This window comes from Xyrauchen texanus, chromosome 28 (genome assembly GCF_025860055.1).
Source record: "Xyrauchen texanus isolate HMW12.3.18 chromosome 28, RBS_HiC_50CHRs, whole genome shotgun sequence".
NCBI lineage: Eukaryota > Metazoa > Chordata > Actinopteri > Cypriniformes > Catostomidae > Xyrauchen > Xyrauchen texanus.
Window position 1 is genome coordinate 22,107,991 of NC_068303.1, and position 22,417 is coordinate 22,130,407.

The 22,417-nt window shown below is 38.3% G+C and overlaps 2 protein-coding genes across 2 annotated transcripts in view; both read right to left on the reverse strand.

The window, feature by feature from the left end:
* The window catches only part of sh3rf1 (SH3 domain containing ring finger 1), a 111,625-nt gene extending 106,429 nt beyond the window's left edge, over positions 1 to 5,196 (reverse strand). The window contains exons 1-2 of the mRNA XM_052096038.1: positions 4,919 to 5,196; positions 236 to 795 (exon numbers count right to left, since the gene is read on the reverse strand). Of these exons, the coding sequence (XP_051951998.1) occupies positions 236 to 661 (426 nt within the window). The 5' untranslated portion in view covers positions 662 to 795; positions 4,919 to 5,196. The remainder of the gene's footprint in view (positions 1 to 235; positions 796 to 4,918) is intronic.
* Positions 5,197 to 14,033: 8,837 nt separating this feature from the next.
* The window catches only part of LOC127622106 (serine/threonine-protein kinase Nek1-like), a 35,494-nt gene continuing 27,110 nt past the window's right edge, over positions 14,034 to 22,417 (reverse strand). The window contains exons 31-35 of the mRNA XM_052096039.1: positions 19,711 to 19,850; positions 19,249 to 19,607; positions 17,710 to 17,843; positions 17,016 to 17,148; positions 14,034 to 14,967 (exon numbers count right to left, since the gene is read on the reverse strand). Of these exons, the coding sequence (XP_051951999.1) occupies positions 14,954 to 14,967; positions 17,016 to 17,148; positions 17,710 to 17,843; positions 19,249 to 19,607; positions 19,711 to 19,850 (780 nt within the window). The 3' untranslated portion in view covers positions 14,034 to 14,953. The remainder of the gene's footprint in view (positions 14,968 to 17,015; positions 17,149 to 17,709; positions 17,844 to 19,248; positions 19,608 to 19,710; positions 19,851 to 22,417) is intronic.

Genomic DNA, 22,417 nt, shown 5'->3' on the forward strand with positions numbered 1-22,417 from the left:
GCTTATCTATCAGTGGGCAGGGCTTCACGAGAGACTGAGAGAATTGAAGAAACACGGACAGGGCAAAAAAAAAAAAAAAAGAAGCCATTTCATGGGGTCTTTAAGATATTAATCTACTGAAATCTATTCAATCAAGATTATAAACGCATGTTAATTGCGTTTGACCATAATGGTCTGTTACTCATCTATATGTGTCTGATGGGGACCAAGCAGCTTAACAGCTCTCTAAACTCACCCTCACTGGAGTGCTCTTGGCCTGGACCCTCTGAGATTGTGTCCCAGGGGGCCCTTGATCTCTCTGGCCTCCCCCTGCGCCCTGTGCCCGGACACCCACCACTGCTGATCCATTAGTGCACGCTCCGTGCCCAGTTCCCGTCCTCCTCGGCCTCTGCTTGATACCGTCCAGCAGCCGTACCAGGAGGATGTTGCTAGGTAACTCATCCACGCCACTCTCCACCAGTGTGCGGCACTCCGGGCAGCGCAGTTCTCCACGTGACCCCACAATTCCAAGCAGGCATCGCCTGCAAAATGTGTGTTGGCATGGTAACACCTTTGCTGTGGCATCCAAACGCTCCAGACATACTGGGCACTCCAACAGGTCCAGGAGCGCAGATTCGTCCATTTTCACACTCACACAATCTTTTTCAATGTGGTCGTTCATTCACTTATTTCTATCTCTCTGAAGAGAGAAGGGCATGTTGTGTGTGCGTGGATTTAAGGTAGTTTGGAGGGAAAGTCTAATGAGAGCATCACGTCACTCCCATGCCAAAGTCATGGTCATGTCTCTAGCATTCACTGTTAAGAGGCAAAGAAAAAGATATCATTGTAGCACATTATTGTCATACACAACATTACTAACAGTATCACATTGAAACAGAAAAGGGAACATCAAATGCATCACAATCGAAGGCACATTATGCACACACAATGCAACAGTGGCATTTTTTACAAGAAGGAAAGAAAAGGCAGTGCCTCCTCAAAAACTTCAAATGAGAAAATAATCAACTATAAATAAAATATTGCGAATCGTGTGCTCAAATTATGTGTAGCAGTCATATTTGTAAAATTACACTGTCCAACAGAGACAACAGTGGATAAAGATTCAGAGGGATGCCTCTCTTGATTCCCTTCAACTCATTGAGCTCCTAAAGCATGGCGTGAATGTTAGTTGGGTAACCGCGGCATATAGGCAAGAAGTCTTGTGAAAGGAGGCAATGTCTTCAACTTGGATTTGATTGATTAATTTGTCAATGCGATACCCAGCCAGTCTATCATTGTTGCAGCGGATTCATAAACAACTAACTGACATGGACAACAAAATTTCTAGTCAAGTCAGAATCAAAATTAACTTGAAATGACTTGAAATAGAACATGAAATGGTCTGTGAGTGAGCCGGTTTTAGCACTTCTGCTCATTTAAAGGCTCACCTCTGTGTTATCATGATGCATACACAGTCTACGTCACTGTTTCCCAACCTTTTTTGCCGCACCAACCCCCACAGCACAATCAGTATGGGCTTTGTTGCTTGTCCACTGTTGGGCCAAATGAGGACGTGCTTGTGCATGCCAGGGCCAGTTGCGTTTCCAATGTCACTTCCGGGGCTTCATCGTGCCAATGATCAAGTGCCTTTGGCCAGCCGATTACCCTTGGGCCAAAGAAAGCCAACTCGGGATTGAGGCAGGGTCAATGTCAACACTGGAGTTTAGCTGAGTCAGGTCTCGCTTTCAACCAAGCAAAGACCAAAATAAGCAAACAAAAGGCAGCTTCAGTCTCCATTATGTTCATTTAGAGGGCTAACTAATCTCCAGAGTCTGATACCTTAGCTTTAGTTTCCCTCTCAATTGTGTAATGGGCAAGGTTTGTGACATTGGCACCAGGGCAGCTTATTAAGGGCGGGTTTTAGGGCAAAGCTGCAGGGCTATTTGACCAATGGTGGTAATGCAGATTGATTTTTGTCCTGCAGCTCGAGGTCCGAGGCTATTGGCCTTGACTGACCAGTTGTTAGCCCTTTCTCATACCGGCCGATAGTGGAAAAGTGGCTATTGGTAAGGATGTACAAATTACCAATTTTCATAATCAACGTGTCATTAGTTGTTTAAATGACTATTTGACTAGTCGGTGTTTATGAATAACACAGACTATATAAGTCTACCTTAGAGGTTACCAAAGCGCTTTACACTGTGTCCCATTCACCCACACAGTCACACTCATACACCAATGGTGGCAGAGCTGCCATGTAAGGCGCTAGCCTGCCATTGGAGCAACTTGGGGGTTCAGTGTCTTGCTCAAGGACACTTCAGCATGTGGAGTCGTGTGGGCCGGGAATCGAACCCTGCAATTTGCGGCCGACCCGCTCTACCACCTGAGCCACAGCACATGCCGCTCTGTTATATTTACGTGACCCTGATCAGATGGTTTTCACAGGAAAATATGGACACAAAGCCAGCACTTCAACATATTAACAAATGGATTCAATAAATAAATAGGCTAAATAACTATATCAGCATATTGGACAAAAATATCAAAGTAAGAAATTAGAAATGCTTATGACATGCTTCAATGTAAACAGAGAGCTTCAGGGAGATCCTTGCTGCACATTTAACAGAGCACAACTGCAAGATAATATTGAGGGTACACATTTAGTTAACAACATCAAGCAGTTAAAACCTTTTTACTGCAACTACTTAAGCAGTGTCAAACAGAATCAGCAGACATTAATTTCTCCAAAGAACCTCAAATATGGGACCATTACTCACACCAGAGGATTTAATGTCCTCCAGTGATCGTCTTGAAATGTATTGTTGATTCGGTGCTTCGACTGCCTAAACAGCAGCACATAAAAAGACTAAACCAGTTATCATCATGCAAAAAATGGTCTCCAAGAAGTTGATTCTATTAATTAATTTAAAAAATGCATCTGGGTAGCTCTGCGAGTAAAGACACTGACTACCACCCCTGGAGTCACGAGTTTGAATCCAGGGTGTGCTGAGTTACTCCAGCCAGGTCTCCTAAGCAACCAAATTGGCCCGGTTGCTAGAGAGGGTAGAGTCAAATGGAGTAACCTCCTCGTGGTCATTAAATTATGGTTCTTGGTTCACTGAGCTATGGGACGCATGGTGAATTGTGCGTGGATATCGCAGAGACATAGCTTGTGTGGAGGCTTCACGCTATTCTCCACGGTAACGCACTCAACAAGCCACGTGATAAGATGCGCAGAATGCAATTGCGATTCGTCCTCCGCCACCCAGATTGAGGTGAGTCACTAAGCCACTATGAGGACTTGGAGCACATTGGGAATTGGGCATGCCAAATTGGGGAGAAAAAATAAATAAATCTCCCATTAACACAATCACCAATAAAAATATTAATGTAAGTAGTATAACATACTATAAACTAGTCGATGGAAAATTTGATTTGTCGACCACTTTGCTACACATCTTTGGTTTTGTGTCAGTAGTACATTTACATTACATTTATGCATTTGGCAGACGCTTTTATCCAAAGCGACATACAGAGAGCCCTTATTACAGGGACAATCCCCCCAGAGCAACCTGGAGTTAAGTGCCTTGCTCAAGGATACAATGGTGGTGGCTGTGGGGATCGAACCAGTGACCTTCTGATTACCAGTTATGTGCTTTAGACCACTACACCACCACCACTCCACTAGTAGCAGGGACATGCCAAAGTCTAAACATCACATACATTATAAAGTACTGAACTTCTGTTAAAAAATGTAAATTAAAAGATATTTCATACCCCTTCCCATTCAGAACTCTGATATATGGCCATGAACATTACAACTAAAGTGCATATATTTGGTCATACATATTGAAATTCCACTTTTATTTGGAAAAAGATAAGTTATATATATGAAAACAGACATGTTTGTAGTATTTTGAAATATATGTTGTTGCAAACATGCACAAGTATGTGAAAACCGTACATGAACATACATATGTGATTTCTGTTTAGGTTACACTTGAATGCTATGTCAACGTCAGATGGAACTGAATTTGCAATAGTCAACTAAATTGGTCTTTCTCAGGTGCCGCAAACTTGGCAAAACCTACAGAAACATTAAGAACTAGAGCGAACAATAAGCTCCAAAAACAACCCAGGGGCCTGGCTACAGAAATGATTCTGAAACAACTGAACGGACTTTACCGTCACGTTGGCGAGATGAGCATTCGTGCCTCAACTGTAAACGAGGCTTGTGGTGCTCGCGCCCGTCCCGTGCTCATCAGCTATCCTAGTCTACCACGAAAACAATCAAAAGACGAGAATATTCACCAAAGACCAGCAAAAAAAAAAAAAAAAAAAAAATCATAAGTAGACACTTCTGACAAATGAACTGACACTTATATCAAACAATTATATACGCCGCCGAATTAACGTTGACCACAGTTTGAGTTGTGTTGTTTTACGCAGAAGCCTATTTACGCTGCAAAATTGTAAGAGTAGGTTGCGTAGTTTGCATCGAGTAAACAATTTAGCCTACAATGCAAACACTCGACAAACCTCGCCCTCTTTATCGTAAGTCCTGGATAAAAACAATAACCTTGTGTTTCAATAACTACAAAGTCAATATTCGCGACATTGCTTCCGAGTACCGTTACAGATATATTGACCGTGCATTGTTTCCTGCGAGCACAGCGAGTGTTTTAGTTCATTTGAAAAGTAACCACAACACAATGAAAAACAAAATGCAAATAGCGCTTATAAAGTGTAGTGCGTGATGTGATTTGGCCTCGGTGTCACAGGGGACACGACACGACAGAGGTTTTCATCGACACGTTTGTCTAACTCGTGTAGATAGTATACACGTTTGTTTTCCGGTAACCGTATTCCTTTACAAACTTTGATCCGAAGAGCAGTGTTACTATACTGTCTTAATAAAATTACGGTTTAAAAACGCTACCTTAAATAAGGGCCCCTTCTCACTCCTCCTCTTCTTCTTTCAGAACAGTTTCTTTCCCCGAGTTCCTCAAACTAGGGAATTCGTTTTGGGAAAGGGATCCTGGAGTCCAGTTGGATTCAACTTTAAACCTTCAGATCGGGTTATCAAAGCAAGAAATGGGTCGTCGATTTTAAGTCATTCAGTTGAAAGAGCCCAAAAAAAAAAAAAAAGTCCGACAGATTCAGGTACATTAATTTTTGAAGAGAGCAAAGGAACACAGGAGAAGCGAGTCCCAGCGTCCGAGCGCCATGACGAGCTCCGTTGATTCTGTGGGACACTGCAGCGGATGTGTAATCGAGAGGCAGGATTTTCAAAAAGGAACAGCTGAGAGAAAACAGCAAGCCGTTTTGAGACATTAAATCCTAGGTTTTGTCATGTCTTTGCAAAATGTTTGGATTCAAACCACTACAATTCTGAATGAGCCTTGAGCACTTTTGATCACCATATGTTAGAAAATATTTTTTTCCTTCGAAAAATAGTTTGTTTATTATCACCGCCCGCGTCATATGGTGCAACAAACGTCGAGAGTCAGAAAATTGCGTGGAGATTTTCAGACATTGCTCTTGCAAATTCATGGTAGCAGGTTTAAATTAAGGGGGAGAGATAACAACGAACAAAATAAATCAATGTTATTTTCGGAATAACATACTGCCATACTATTCTTACTATTTCTTCAGTAGCCTATAGTTTATGTAGACTGTGTATGTGCCTTTTTTGAACATGAAAATGAGCTGTTTCTTAATATTTAGTGTCCATTTTTAAGCCTTAAAAACGCATCGTGGGAAACACGTGTGCTGCTCTGTTCACGGTTTAAGGTCCAGCTTATTTTTGCGTCGTCTATATTATATTTCCGGGTTCAATTCAATTTAAGCTCAGTCGAAAGAATTTGTTGCATAATATTGATTACCAAAAAGATTAATTTTGAACTCTTCCTCCTTTTCTTTAAAAACAAAACACAAATCTGGGTTCCATTGAGGCACTTACAATGGAAGGGAATGGGGCCAATCCATAAACGATAAAATACTCACTAGGCCCATTTCAAAAGTACAGCCACAAGACGTAAACTATATGTGCACTAACATGATTTTAGTGAGATAAAGTCAATTACTGACCTTTTCTGTGTAAAGTTACAGCCAATACAGACAACTGTGTTGCCATGATGATGTAGTCAAAAAAACAAAAATGATGATTTAAACAATTTTACAGCTCAAATAATATATGAGTTTTAACAGAATTATTAATGCATGTGCTTTTATAAAATTATAAGTTTCACATTTCTGCCTTTAAACCCTCCAAAAATTGGCCTCATTCACTTCCATTGTAAGTGTCTCACTGCAACTTCGATTTTTGCTTTTTTGAAGAAAAGGACGGACAAGTCAAATTTATATTTTGTGCTAATCAACATTATGCCACAAACGTTGTCGGTTGAGCTTGACTTGTACTGAACCCAGAACATTCCTTTAAATCAGGTTTGAACGTTTGTTCTAGAACCTCCAATTCAAAAAAGAAAAGAAATATCTGCAGTTTGTTCGTTGCTTCATTCTATTTCCTGCAGGCAGATCAGTTCTGTTTTTTTATTTTTTATTATTATTATTAATTCCATCTCCATTTAGCGAGTGTGCTCGCTCAAAACACATTTAAATTGATTTCTTCATCAAAAATCCCAATTTAACCATTGCCCCTAATGGTTCCAGTATAATTTCTATTTGAGTTTGTTTGATACGTTATGGTTTCAAACCGCCCCTGGCCCAGATTTCTCAGCACGGTTAGCTAAACATACTCAACCGTGCTTATGGAATGCAGTCTAATTCTAATTTTACAGCATCATTATGGAAAAATAAAGTGTAACCATGTCGACAGGCCCAGATCGGAACAGGACAGTTCTGCATTGAGGACCATTTGTATAGATGGTGGAAAAGCCCCTAATGATGTAATACATTTGACAAAATATGCAGTAGCCTATACAACAGAGCACACTGCAAGGAATACTCTCAACATCAATGCAATGTGTTCAACTTGACCCACCATTTCCTTCCAGTGTGATAATTTAACCAAATCTCTATTTTAACTAATTATTTGATCTGACTTTCTAGAGTTAAGACACATTTACACATTTACCCTTTTTATTTCAAGGACGTTAATATGATGTTATTTATTCAATTTTGCATAACGCATACTGTTTACCATGCTATTTTTTAAAAGATAGTAGGCAGTATTCCGTTTATATTGCACAGCAGACTATGCAGTATAGTATTGCCTATATAGAATAGTACTTAACGCAGCCCTTGAGATATAAATGATCGGTTAGTTAGTTATGTGGTTGAATGTTCTTTTGCTCAAGCCTGCATATAATGTTCTCCCATATCCCTCTGAAAATGTTAGTTTTATTCACAAAGCTTTTCATCTGTCCTCCACCTTATGGCTCAAAGGTAAATTTGTCGCTACCATCCTACATGCACACACAAAGGTTTATGTGGAAGTAAGGTTGTCAGGTCAACTCATTACATCACTGGTGTATAAACTGTGTGATAGACCTTTTAGTATGACACATCACCCTCACACAGTCCCTCTTGTTCTGAGATCATCAAACATTACAGAGAGCCCCGAAGCCTGATTTTTGGCTCAGCATCTGATAAGATTCTTGGTGGTTACACGATTAAGCGTCAATCCCTCGTGCTTTATAAGATAACAGGGAGTATTTTACACTTTAAACACTCATTCTTAAAACACCCCTTGCTTTCATTTGACAAAGGCAGGTTTTATCCTGCAAACTGAAGCCTCAGGCAGTACTCTTTAAGGTTTCGGGAACTAAGGAATGTTTTGTGATACATTACTAAGACTGCTTGCAGGAAGAAATAATGATTAAGTAACTTGGCTTTCTATGTTAAAAGTGGCAAAATGCCTTATCCAAAAGCCTTATTCCAAAGTTCTACAGCACTCAGTCAAGTCTAAAAGAGTTGCATCGTAAGGTTTCCTCTCAGGTTAATTGGCCGTTATCATGACTGAATGTATCTGAATTTATTGCTTACAGCATAAACAGAAAGTGAGTCTAATGCGTAGCCTATTTGTTCAGCCATTGTCCCAAAACCGGCATCTTTTTTCTTGACAAGGTTTATTTACAGTGTGTAAGTGCATATATTTTTAGATGCTTTGCCATAAGCAGGAAGCTAACAATTTATTAACTGACTCATCTGTTTTACAGAGCCCGCAGAGAATGTAAGCACCAACACAGCACACAAACATGAGGAATGTGTTAACACAATGTTAGACTTGATTTTGAAATTGCCCTTTATTAGTGTTTGGCTCTTCCTGTGTCTGCCTGAGGAAAAATTACAACAAATAGTTCTGAACAATTTGCACTCTAAACTAAATAGTGGCACTAATTATGTCAACATTCAGTAAGAAGTGCATTTGAGCTGAAGGGCTGATTTGAGTGCAGTGAAAAACATGTATATTAACAATATGTATTGTTATGTCTCGGCTAATGAGAACAATAAATCAGCATAAAGCAAATGTGTATAAAATATAAAGCGGTGAGAGAGAAATAGTATTCCAAGCAAAGAGAGAGAGAGAGAATAATAAAAAAGCTAGATTTATGATCACATAGCTCTTGGATGTCAGAAGTGATCCCACTGGAGCTGGCAGCAGCCCTCTGGTCATATTTCATTGTTGCTGGGGGTCATTTACCCCACCCCCGTAAGGGAGGGGCAGAGGCTGTAATGCACGGTGCAAATTTCTTGTATAACCCCAAAGGGAAGGCCTGCTTTGATTTATCACTGACCCTGCCATGGCCCTGTCTGAGGTTGGATTGTTTTGAACTTGGAATAACAGTGGTGCTGATTCTCGCAATAATTATAAGCATATACGTGAAACAAGTGTTTCATAGCTTTACTATAGTCCCCTTCTCCAGCAATAGGTCATGCAAAATGGGTGAAATTATGCCATTATACTCGATAGCTCATTGGCTTTAAAGGCAAATTAACAGCAAGGCCTTAAGTTAGTTTGGTGTTTTTTTATTTTGCTTAAATAAGTTTGTGATCACACACACTCATGTACTGAAGTGCATACAATTCTGCCATGTTTGAGATGGCAGCTGTGCCACTGGCAATAAAAAGCAACAGGGGAGAGCAAAGAAACAGATAGGAGAAAGAGAGAGAGAGAAAGAGACATGACAAACACTTGTTTCTCAAAACATGAGAGGCAATTCTGATGGACAGAATAATGGACGCTGTGATCCTTTGCAGCTTGAACACATCTGTTTTCCAAGGCCATGACAACTACTACGACCAGCTGAATTTCTGAAACTATGATTTTATGCTCTAGAATAAGAGCTAGTGTGTTTGGGTGTTTACTGCATATATAGGTTTCGATGTAGGATTTTCCTCTCAATAAAGACCAACACAATAATAAAAGGCTATATAATCTTTGATTCTTAAAGCTATGTTTTCAGTAAACCAGTTAGAAGTCATGAAGCAGTCGATTTATAAATAACTAAACATTTATATAACCTCACTGTAGGCTCTACTTCCCAGAAAATGGTCAACCATCTTCAACCCAAAGCAATAGATGGATGGATGAATTGATAGATGAATAGATGGATGAGGGGCATTCATGGGGGATGGGGAGAACCACACCTTTCAGTCCCATCTGTTTAGGGCTAAGATCAATGTCAATGAAAGAATCAGAACGATTTAGTGTTAAAGGGATAGTTCACCCAAAAATTAAAATTCTCTCATCATTTACTCACCCTAATGCCATCCAAGATTTGTATGACTTTCTATCTTCTGTTGAACACAAACAAAGATTTTTAGAAGAATATATCAACTTTGCAGGTCCATATAATGCTAGTGAATGTGTACTAACATTTTAAAGCAGTAAAACAAACATTAAAACAGCATAAAGTAATCCATACGACTCCAGTTGTTTAATCCATGTCTTCAGAAGCAATATGATAAGTGTGGGTGAAACACAGATCAATATTTAATTATTGTTTTTTTTTTTTTAACTATAAATTCTCCTACTGGGCAGGGAGAATGCATGAAGAATGCGAATCTCCAAAAACAAAAGAAGAAAGTGAATTAAATATTTATCTGTTTCTCACCTACACCTATCATATCATTTCTGATATGGATATAACCACTGGAGTTATCTGAATCAATTTCATGCTGCCTTTATGCGGTTTGTATTCAGCAGAAGAAAAAGTCATACACATCTGGGATGACATGAGGGTAAATAAATTAGAGAATTTTCATTTTAGTTTGAACAATCCCTTTAATCACTGAAATAAAATTGATCAGACACATTTTCCTGAAAAAAGGAAAAATCAATATTAACATAAAGGTGAATAAAACCCTTCAAATCAAGGCCACTGCTAATTTTGCATACAAATAATGAAATAAAAACAAACATTTAAACTATTTATGCTTTTAAGAAGACATCCTTTTGAAGTTTGAAAGCAGCATTTTCATCCCAATTCCTTGTTTGATTACAATAAGAACTAAAATGGGCACATTTACAGGCAGGTTTGAGATCAAACCCATTGTTTCATGTACATAAACACTATTCACCAAATGTTCTTTGCACTTTGTCATCCCTTTCTCAGTCTCTCTGACACACTCAAATACCTCTATCAATACTTGCTTTACAGGCTGTATTATTGATAATCTTATTGTTCAAGTCTCAGCAGGATTTCAGACGGATATTGAATGTTTCCATAACAGATGCAGTAAATAGTGCAGAGGTTAATGAAATAGCACTACTAATCTCCCTATAGATGGGGGAGGTTTTAAAGTCAAACTAACCTACTTTTATAGACCCATAGAGAAATTATACATATAAACTAGATCTGTGTATCAACTCACAGAGAGAGAAAGGCTCTGCAAAATTATACCTCCAGGCAAAACACTTGTCAGATTAGACAGGAGAACAGAGATGTTTGTGAAAGGTTAAATATAAGGTCTAAGCTATTCATTCATGTGTGTGCTTGTTAGATGGAACATTAATATATACCGTATATATATTGCATGCATAGGCTGTATGGATAGGAAATCTTCCTCGTTGACTTTCATAATGCCTTTGAGGGAACCTAACCAGGAAGTCAATTAACTCAACCTCTGTGATTTGATAAATGGGTAAAAGATTTTAGAAAAATGGGGGGGGGGGGGGTGTGAGTCGAGGATAACAGCTTTTTCACGAACAATCCATTCTGCTGTCTTCTCATTGCCTTGTTCTTGTTGCCCCATCAGTCATGGATATATTAAACATTCCCACAGTGTCCAAATGCCTTGATTAACTGTCCTCCAAATTTCCCTCTCATGTGACCCCCATGACACTAAAGTCTAGACAATAATCATTGCAATGCTTTAAAAAGTATCTGGACACTTTTGTCACACTTAAAGTGTTAGTTCACCCAAAAATGAAAATTCTCTCATCATTTACTCACCCTCATGCCATCCCAGATGTGTAAGACTTTCTTTCTTCTGCAGAACACAAATTAAGATTTTTAGAATAATATATCAGATCTGTTGGTCCTTTCGATGCAAATGAATGGTCACCAAAACTGTGAGGCTCCAAAAAGCATATAAAGGCAGTGTAAAAGTAATCCAAATGACTCCACTGATTTAATATGTCTTCTGAAGCGAAGCAATCACTTCGGGTGAGAAACAGATCAATATTTATGTAATTTTATTACTATAAATCTCCACTTTCACAATGTGAAAGTCAAAGTGAAAGTGGAGATTTATAGTAAAAAAGGAGTTAAATCTGTTTCACACCCACACTTATCAAATCGCTTCTGAAGATATGGATTTAACCACTGGAGTCATATGGATTACTTCTATGCTGCCTTTATGTGACTTTTGGAGCTTGAAATGTCTGGTCACCATTCACTTGCATTGAATGGACCTACAGGTTTGAGATATTCTTCTTAAAATCTTTGTTTGTGTTCTGCAGAAGAAATAAAAGTCATCCACATCTGGGATGGCACGAGGGTGAGTAAATGATTAGAGAATTTTCATTTTGGGGTGAACTATCCCTTTTAAAATGTATGATTTTCACTGCATTATTTAACAAATCAAGTATATTCAGCATACAAATTATGTCACAGTTCTGGCAGAGAAACCGCAGGTGCAGTGCAGTTCCTCGTATAACTATGGACAATGGTAAGTTTCACTGGTCACACTTTATATTAGGTGACCTTAACTACTATGTACTAACATTTAATACATACAAGATTATGTATTTACAGTGTAACAACATGTCGTTCGGCAAAATTCCCACATTTGCTGCTACTGAGGTTAAGGTACAGGCAGGTTTAGGAGTAAGGGTTGGGTTAGGATAAGGGGTTAGAGTTAGGTTTTGGGATAAGGGTTGGGTTAGAGGTAAAGTTAACATTGTAACTACAAATGTAATTAAATGCAAGTACTTTAAATATAATTACAATGCAATATTATGTTTCCACATAATAAGTACATTGTATCAAATGGTTAAGCATATAGTAGTTAAGGCCACATAGTATAAAGGGGGTCCTTTTCACTCAAAAAGTATGTAATGTTTTTTTCTCAAAAAGTAATCCATTACAAATTACTATTTACTTTTCCCAAACTGTAAGCAAATTACTATTTGCTATTTCTAAATGACCATTTCTCTTTTGGAAATTAAAAACAGACCACACTCAAATAAGCATAAAATGCAGCAATGAAAAAGAGAATAATTATTCATTTTTCCATCCATCAGTGCTTCCTCCACCGGCATAGTTTGATTTATTCCCTTCCATCCTCTCCCACTGGATCAGGTAACTTTATTTGAAAGCATTGGACCATCAAGCAGGAATAATTAACTGTGACATTGGATGTAAAACAACAGACAATTGAGTTTATGCATAACAAAGCACGAAATAGAGCGAGAAATAAAAGGACAATTGATATGCAAAAATCACAGAAAGTGTGTTACTGCTACAGTTTAACTTAATCGTGAAGATGAAGTGGAAGGAGACAGAGTGTAAAATGCAGTGTTTTTATGCTTAATGCATAACCACAAGCAGTGAGAAATTGTCACATGCTGTTATACTGCTGCTCCAAACTGTTATTGCAGAGTAAGAGTTCAGGCAAATTCAGTAGCGGAATGATCCATGAGGTTGTCCAGGTTCAAACAGAAAGTCATTTTCCAATGCACATATACACAAACACAGCATAGTCAGAAATGAACCAGGACTAGGGCAGAATTAATCTGTTGTCTTAGGCCTAGAATAGAATATTATGAAGTTTATCGAGTTATGGGTTTAGTACCTCTGCAGACACGTAGAGAATGGTGCTGTCACATTAGTTCTGTACTACAGTGACAGTAGACCGAAGGCATAGTGATATTCTAAATATTCTAACAGAGCATTTATTGTGTTAAGCCATCTTTTGCATAACTAACAGCTACTTTAGTATTTGATGTTGATTTGACATTTTTGGTAACGGCCATAAATGTTCACATAGGGCGTTCATTTCAATTTACATATTCAATTGAAGTATTTGACATAAATGTTCTAACACACTATGCTTTTAATATGGTAAAATATGTACCCTCATAAAATTATGAAACGCGTGTATTGCCCCCCAATAAAGATGTTCATTTCTCACACACACTCACTCACTCACTCAAAAGAGTTTGTCACAGAACAGAATGCAATTATCCTGTTTCGAATCCAAATGAATGAAGTCATGGACGTTTCATTTAATGAAAGCAAACGATAAGTGACTCATCCTAAGATATCTGGCAAAGACACAACTTATACACACCCAGAATAGTTTGTGGTTGTCTGAGAATGCGTGGGTGTTCTTTGATAAGGGGAAACCCCTACATACTTCCAACCAATTCTAGTGACCGCTGCACAGCTGCTACTGATTGACAGCTCACTACATTACATCAGGTTGAGGAAAAGCCCTCCCACATAGGTAGCTGAAAATAGATATTAACAACTGATTTCAGCTCAGCTGTTCCTAATCTCTTTCATTTTCTTTTCGAGTCTTTCATTGCCAAATACCCACACAGACACACAAAACACATTCTATTATTTTTAAATTGTGTTATTTCTCAGTACAAAGATATACATTCTTACATGCAAACAAATAATGCTTGCAAATTATTTAACAATTGCTTTAGAATGCTATACATCTTTCTGTACACTATCAAGTACCACATTCCGCCAGCAAACTAAAATGTATACAACATTTCATATATCCAAAAACAAACACATACGTATGCTTGTGCACACTCATGTTATCTCGCTTTATATGCATAGATAGTAACTCTACACAATATTTTTAAGTAACAGTTTCCACAAGCCCTGTATTTATTGAATTCATTTTAACTTCATTTGTAAGAAATTTTGAAAGAGGCAAAATAATATTTGAACATGTTATATAAACGACTGATGTGCGTGTAAAAGTACAAAAAATTGTTTGAGAAGACTGGAATTTTTAGACTAAGTTTAGTTTGGTCTGTTGTCTGAGGTAGACAGCTGATTAAAACCTGCTGCCTGTTGTGTGCAAGCACCTGATACTGGGCAGATAATTGATCTTTGACCCCTGAACTAGACCTCCCTGGCCAGTATTGATCCGTATAAAGCAGTTTCCATGGCTTCAGCTGTTAGTGAATACAACAAGGAGCAGTGGTTTCACATACTGTCTGTCAACAGCTTGGATGACACATGTATATCTCTGAGAATTCATATTTCTTTCTGCTATGCATTGGTTAAATATTATATACCACAAAACGTTAAAAACACAAAATGTACAGAAAAGTGCTTCAGTTACTACCAATATGGAAGTACAACTACAGTCAACCGTGGATTCTGAACTGAGTATATTCTAACCATTTACCCCATTTTATACCCTCTCTCTTACTTCCCCCTTCACCCATGTGCAACTTGGCCTGTCAGAGTGTATCATGGGAACACTTCAGCCTGCAACCAGATTGTCCAATGCTGCCAGTGGCATGGATGAATAACTGCTATTCATCATTATCTAAGAAGGAAAGGGGAAGAGAGAGAGAGAGATGTTATAAGACACGTATAAGACACTATAAGACTCACATACAAGACAGAGATCGGAGAGAAAACTTCTATGCAATATGTCTGATGTCAGAGGTCACGTTAAAGTTAATAATCAGGAGTTAGCCCTGAACACATTGCAAATGCCTGGAATACCCTCACATCAATTAGAGGCCACTACACACAAGCAGAAACACACACACTTATTTAGCCAAATTATTTAACCTGACCTTTATGCCCTGGAACTGCTCAGACACTAGCGCAGCATGCCTTGTATCAGTAAGTCAAGGGTCTAAAACCAGGAAAAAATACTATGGGGTAGTCTTAGCCAAAGGCAGAGTGCCCACAGGCTGTCAACAGACCATTCGATGACCAATGACCATCTGTTGCATATGGCACACAAAAACGGCATGGGCTTGCTAAAATCGCCAGTTCCAATCTGGGGTAAAAGTTTTAAGTAAAAAGGCAGTCTGCCTAGAAACAATGTTGTGTTAAGACTTGACAAATTGTGTTAAGGTTTGATACAATGAGCCTATTTGAGGAAGAATTAAGGTTCAGTACAAGTAAATGTTAAAATACTCACTTTTTCAAAAGTAAAGCCACAAGACATTATACATGTTAATTCGATTTTAGCGTGAAAAAAAAATCAGGAATTTACCGGCATTATGCATTTACCAGATTACAGTAATCTGTTAAATGAGTATGCACAAGCTTTAGAACTCCTTGCACAAGAGCAGTTTTTATACTGCACACGATCGCCAGATATGTTATTCAAGCAAAAACAAATTTTGTATCTCTTCAACAGGCCCACCAGCGATTTTAACTACAGACAACACAACAAAGCTGCACATGTAACCAGTCCTGCTTGACCAGCTCCGAGTGGGATTCGAACCGGCATCAGCCAGCATGGGAGGCTGACGCACTAACGAAGAGGCTAAAGGCTACAGCCCCTAGCGTCACACACAAAACCAGAGTACAGAACTTACAAAACATATCTGAAGTTCCTATGCCCAGCATTCCTATGCCCAGCCTTTTTTGTTTGAACAGGAGTTCTCAATCAAACAAAGAGATAGAGGAGGCTGAAGGCTGCCACACCGTGACCTAACAATATTCTGTCCTAAGCAGTCACTTCGAGCGATGGAACATTCTCATCACTTGATTCTATTTTTGCCATCGAGCTGGGTAACCCCGTCCACTATAAACTGGCACCGGTCCAAAATCATTCTCATAACATATTATTAAAGCCTGCATCTCACTTGCCAGTTAAAAATACTTAATTTTGTTAGAGAATGTTAAACCTACTGACTTTTTTGCTGAGGTCTCTTCAGGTGGAGGTCTATCACACACACACACACCAGTTCAAAATAGAGAAGAGGTGACTGAACCATTCCCTTCCAGTTCACATTTGGTAAGCAAAACCTCCAAAAGACTGTGTCTCCTGTACTCTCCTGTACTGTCTGACTGTAGTATTTGGGTGTGTATGTGTGGCTGCCTTCAGCCTTCTCCTTATCTCTGTTTGATTGAGAACTCCGGATTGAACCAGGAACATTCTCTTAATAGCAAGGTAATTCAATATCCACGAGCAAAAATATATATTTAGCTTTGAGTGTAAGAAATAATGAGTACTTATTACTTTTGGACATGCATTCTACTCACAAAGTACATAAACATTGTCTGCAATTATTTTGTTCAGATAGAATTAGCTGCAATGAGAACCAGTCTTAATGCCGCAAATGTCAAAAATCTGGCTATGTGAGACTAACTTTCAGGGACCTAGACCAAAACACATACATAAAACGATTTAGAATATTGATTGGGCAAAAGTGTCTGTACTCAGGGCATATTCTCAAGTGTTTGATTTAATGCAATGTATGAAGTGGTTTCTCTGTCCTAAACCCAGTCCAGTTCTATTTTTCATTGTTCTATTTCTTCAAATATGAAGTATGAATGAACGAGTTCATATGATTCATGATTGTGTTAGACAAAGAACATCAGATGAAATGGTATTGAATGATACATTACCTTCTTGGTAAGCTCCATCTGCCATCACCAAATGGAGGATTTTAGAATACAGGTGCTGGTGCTCAGTTCCCAAAATGCTTTGTACCATGCTAGAGCCCATTTCAATGTTCTCATCTTCATCCTCATGGATGGCCTAGCAGAATGAACAAACAAACTTTATACAAATAATAACAACATCAAATATAGGATGGGACCATAAAAGCCAACTAAAGACCATAACATTTCAAATTATATAGTGTTAGGAGAATTAAAGCAGTTAATTGCACTTCCAGTATAACAAAATCTATAAGTTCTAAATCTACATTTACATTTATTCATTTGGCAGACGCTTTTATCCAAATCTAAAATCTAAATCTATCTATTTTAAGGCAGCATATTTAAAATCCTTAAATGTTTAGGATAACACCTGCATCAAATGAATCAGTCACCAGAATGAATTTGATGTCTAAAACAACACTTTGTTTTTGAAAATGTATGAGTATCCTAATTTCAGAAGTACGTGGCAGCATTGTTATTGGAGGTGTATGACAACTACAGACTTCCCAGATTTGCTGTATTTCCACGATGCATTTCTCAAAGTACAAAACCACTGGATATCATTAGGGACATGGTGAAAGTTGACATAATAATGCAAAACTGGTCTTAGACAAGGCAATATTAAATAATTTTGGATTGGCAGTACAGAAATTCAGACCTTGATCTTGTTGTAGGCTTGGATGAAGTTCTCAAAGCCCATAGCCTGCTCTAGATGAAAGCGAAGCTCCTCCAGACGACAGAAGATACTGTCCTGTTGGTCTAGATCTTCATTACCCTCTTCCTCACTATAATCTATATACAAACCCATGGTGAGACATAAAGCAGACACAGCTAAATCCATCAGGTAACAATGTATTTTGGATTACTGGCTAAAGCTATGCTGATCTGTTTTGGTGAGAGTGATAATTGCTAACGTCAATCGACATATTGTAGTCATACAAAGCCAATCAATCATCAGATTTGATAAGCCAGAACAATATCTTTAGCACAATGCACTCAGCACCTGCTTTCATTTCTATGCAACAAAGTAACAGTCTTGAAAATAAACGGTTAATTTATGATGCATTTAGGTTACAGTTCTATTGTTTGCATTTGTCGATGCAGTTCGCAGTGCTGCAGTATTGTATTGGTGGATGTGGCCAGCAATTATGAAGAGTTTTAAGGATTTAAAACCCCTTAATTATTGGGCTACCGCCTCCCATTCCCCCCTAAAATTTAAAAGCTCACCATTCACACAAACAGTGGACTAAATGCAAATTTCTTTGGTCATTTTTTATAAAATATAAAAAGACAATTATTCATAAAAAATATTAGATATGTTTACAGTCTTGTGATGAGCAGAAATACAAAAAACATTTTTGTGGTCCTAAATTTGTTAGCATGTAATTCTGGTTCTGGTCACTCCATCTCTCTCCAAAACATCTTATTTTATTCCACTAGACAGCAGCAAGTCCTAGGAAAAATATTTTTTCTCTATAACCTTCCACCACAATTTGCAGATCTGAAATGTAGGTGGCCCTTCAACCCATTTTAGCCCTCACAGACGTGAACGTCCATAGACATTTAGTCTAATTTTCAGTTCATGTACCACCACCATTTTTTCACTGAATATCTCGGTTCTGAGTGGACTTGAAGTGTCATTAGAAAGCTGAGATTGTACCGTTTGCGATTATATAAAAAAAAATTTCACCAATAGTCGATCACATATATTTCCGATGATTTGTTTAGCATGATTTTCCTGCTGGACCACATATTGTTTTATAAATATCTAAGAAATAACATTGAATTATTTTAGTCTCATTTTGTAAAGTTTTGGCTACTTAGGTGGTGCTTTGCAACATATGTTTTCAGCCTTAATTTTATGTAACAGAAATGCTAAATTGATGGTATTCTATGAAAAGTTCATATTCTAAGCTTTCAAATTATACCGCAATTATTCCTAACTTATGAATCAGGGGACTTAAAACATTTATGGATGTAGATGTGTTGTGCACTGTTTGTGGATGCAGTTAGCAGTGTTTTTGTGTAGTGTGTTTGTGGATGTGATTAGCAATTCCCTTGTTGAGTTTGTGGATGCACTCAGATGCGTTTAGCTGTTGTGTTGTTTTGGGAATGCAGTTAGCCGTTATGTTGTACTGTGTTCATGGATGTGATTAGTGATTGCAATTCTTTACGCATGTGGTTGAGATTACATTACCTGATTGCCACTCCTCATTGAGCAGACCTTCACTGCTGTTCTGCTCTTCATCTTCCTCATCTTCCATTCCATTAGTAACATGTCCTCCTGGCTCTTCCTCATCATGACTACTATCATCATCTTCCTCAGCCATTCCATTACAACACTCCTTCTCTGGACTGTGTTTGTTATCAACAGCATCTACCAGACCAGCTGGTAGACCAGCTGCCTCTTCATCAGCAGGACTGCTATTGGATCCACCACCATCATTCTCTTCTTCATCATTATCATCAACATCATCATCATCTTCACTGCGCTGATCCTGGAGAAGCCTCTTCATAGATGCTCTGAGCTCTCGCAAATCATCATCCTCATACACACTGAGAGGGAGAGAGTGTTTAAAAGTGAGTGTGTTTGTGGATGTGTGTGTTAGCAGGTATACACGCATGCATACATGAGCTTGTGTGCCCGTGTGCGTCTTACTTCTCAGTCTCTGACTGCTCATCCGCCTTGTCCTCCAGATCCTCAATCTTCAAGTTGCTTTCAGGAGCCATGGCACCTTCAGGTTCTGAAGCATCATCGAACACTTTACTGAGGTCTGGTAAGGAGCATGTCCTCAGCATCTGATAAATCACACACATACACACACAAACACATTAGTGATATTTCCCTCCCAAGTTCCCAAAGACTATGGGTCACTTAGTGAGCTGCCTCACTTCTATGGCAGCATCCTAAGTGAAATGGAGACTTATAAGAGACAGATTTGAAACACTCTACAAAGGCGGCAGGTCCATGAGTCATTGAAAAGGGGGCGGGTGTAGAATATAAAAGTGTAGAATATAGCCCCTTTAATCAAATTTAATTAAAACAAGATTGCACAAAACAATCTCCAAACTGCAATTTCAAGTTGTTCAAATCTAAATTGTGTGCAAAAATAAAACAATCTATCTATTTAACACTCCACAGGGAATTAAAACTCTCTGCACAGTCATCCATCTCCAGCCGTCAGTTAGGAGATGCACTGTGTTCTCTCACATTCACACAAGAGAGGAGTGCTAAACTACTGATTAAACAGACTGACAGCCTGCTCTGAGAAAGACACTATTTAGTGTGCAAGTGTGTGTGTGTGTGTGTGTGTGTGTGTTATCTGCTTGTACAATTGTCCGGAGGGTGTTAACAATCTGAAAGGCCAAATGTGAGTATGTTTGTGAGCACGGGTGTGAATGTTAATGTAATTTTGTGAGTGTGTGCCTGTGTATGTGTGCCTGTGGGGTGGGTGAAAAGAGTACACAGGCCAGTGCAAAGGCCTTTGGTTTACTGGCATATCAAGGATGTGGAAGAATCGCATTAATAACGCTCAACTCAGGAGCTCAAACACACACACACACACACACGCACAAACATCAGACCTTCCAGCAAAGCAAAGGCTCACATCCACACACATACATATGCCTATCCCAGCATGCACACATCATTAGCACCATTATTTTGCACGCAAACACAAATCTCAGTCTGTGGAAAACAAATTACAACAAAAAAAACTTGTCGTGATGTACCCAAAGGAGCTCCTCTATCATTCTCTGCATTCTCTCAAGTGTTACACATCATCACAGATTGCCATCTGTTTCTCCTGCTATATTGCTATGACATCTTCTATCCCTCTCTTCCTCTCCCTCCCTGTCAATCGTAAGAGCTTTGGTTCTAATCAGTTTGATGGATGGCAGCCTCCATTACTAGGCTCTGTAATAGTCTCATATTCTTCTATTACATACAGGTATGTAATTTCTGTGCCACTAGAGTCAACAAAGGCAATGGCAAAAATAATCACTGTTTTCAGAAAACTCTCCACATCTTCCATTGGTTGAATGATAAAAAAAATAAAAAATGAGTTCCGCCCCAAACTCACACCATTGGTTGAGCTGGATATTAAATAAATAAATAAATAATCAAAATAACTACAACCTCTTTATCACACTAAAGTAAGAAAAGTAAGAAAAATAAGAAACAAGAAAGGCTCTAATACAGAGCAGCACAAAACCACTTATGCACAACCTAGATGCAGAATGTGCATGGCTGTTAGTTTATAAATATTGTGGGGGTGCAACATGTAGTTAAACGCATCCAATAGTTTGCGTAAATATTAAGACAGTGGTCACTCAAACAAACAGAGAAATGTTTTAAAAGTCACAGTGTTAAGGCCTTTGCACACAAAACGCAAATTTTCCCTGCGATTAACATTTTGAATAGAAACATGAATTCATATGAAGCTGTTCACACCTGGAGCAAACACTCGGCACGGACACAGATTTTTACAGTGAGTGTGTACATTTTTTTTTTTCTTCGCCTGGTGATGAAATGCCCAGACCAATAAAATATTAGCTCACGTGTAAAATATGGATCACGTGTCAGAAGCACGTGTTAAAAATGATCTGATCTTATGTGGATTGTCTTCATAATTTTTTTCATTACTTATTTTTTTATTTTTGCATTTATTATGCATTTAATTTTACAGTAGTTCTCTTATATCTTTAATATAGCGTATATTGTTGCATTGTTTTTCTTCGCCAAATATTGTTAATATATTTGTGACATTTTTTATTGGTTCATCGATTAAACAATGAAAAGCAAAACATATACAAACAGAATCAATATTTAACCCTCAGAATTTAAGAAACAATCTCTTAAGAGATCTTGAAGTTCTGTCCCCAGACTCTGAATTAGCAGGGAGTAATACACTGAAGCCTCATGACCTTTTCCAAAAGCAGTAATTACCACTCCCAGAGTATCTGCCTCTTTATGGGGGTGTAAACTACACCCAAAAACAGTCCAGAGCAGGTGGCGCTGCCCTCTTTCCAAGATTAAAATATTCTTAAATTAACAATTTCTTTGTACCACTGTTAGCAAGTGTTTATAAAGTAACTTAATCTATCCAATAAAAGTATTCCCGAACTTGAATATTTCCAAAATCTTAAAAAGATAATCCCATTCTACTATATCAAATGCCTTTTCGGCGTCAAGTGTGATGGCAGCGACCAGAGTCTGATCATTCTCCACTGACCGCATGATATTGATGAAACACCTAATGTTATCAGAAGAGCTGTGGCCTGGAATAAACTCCACCTGATCTATATGTATAGCCATATGAGAAGCCATAACTTTACTTAATAGGTTAAGCCAACATTTTTGACAA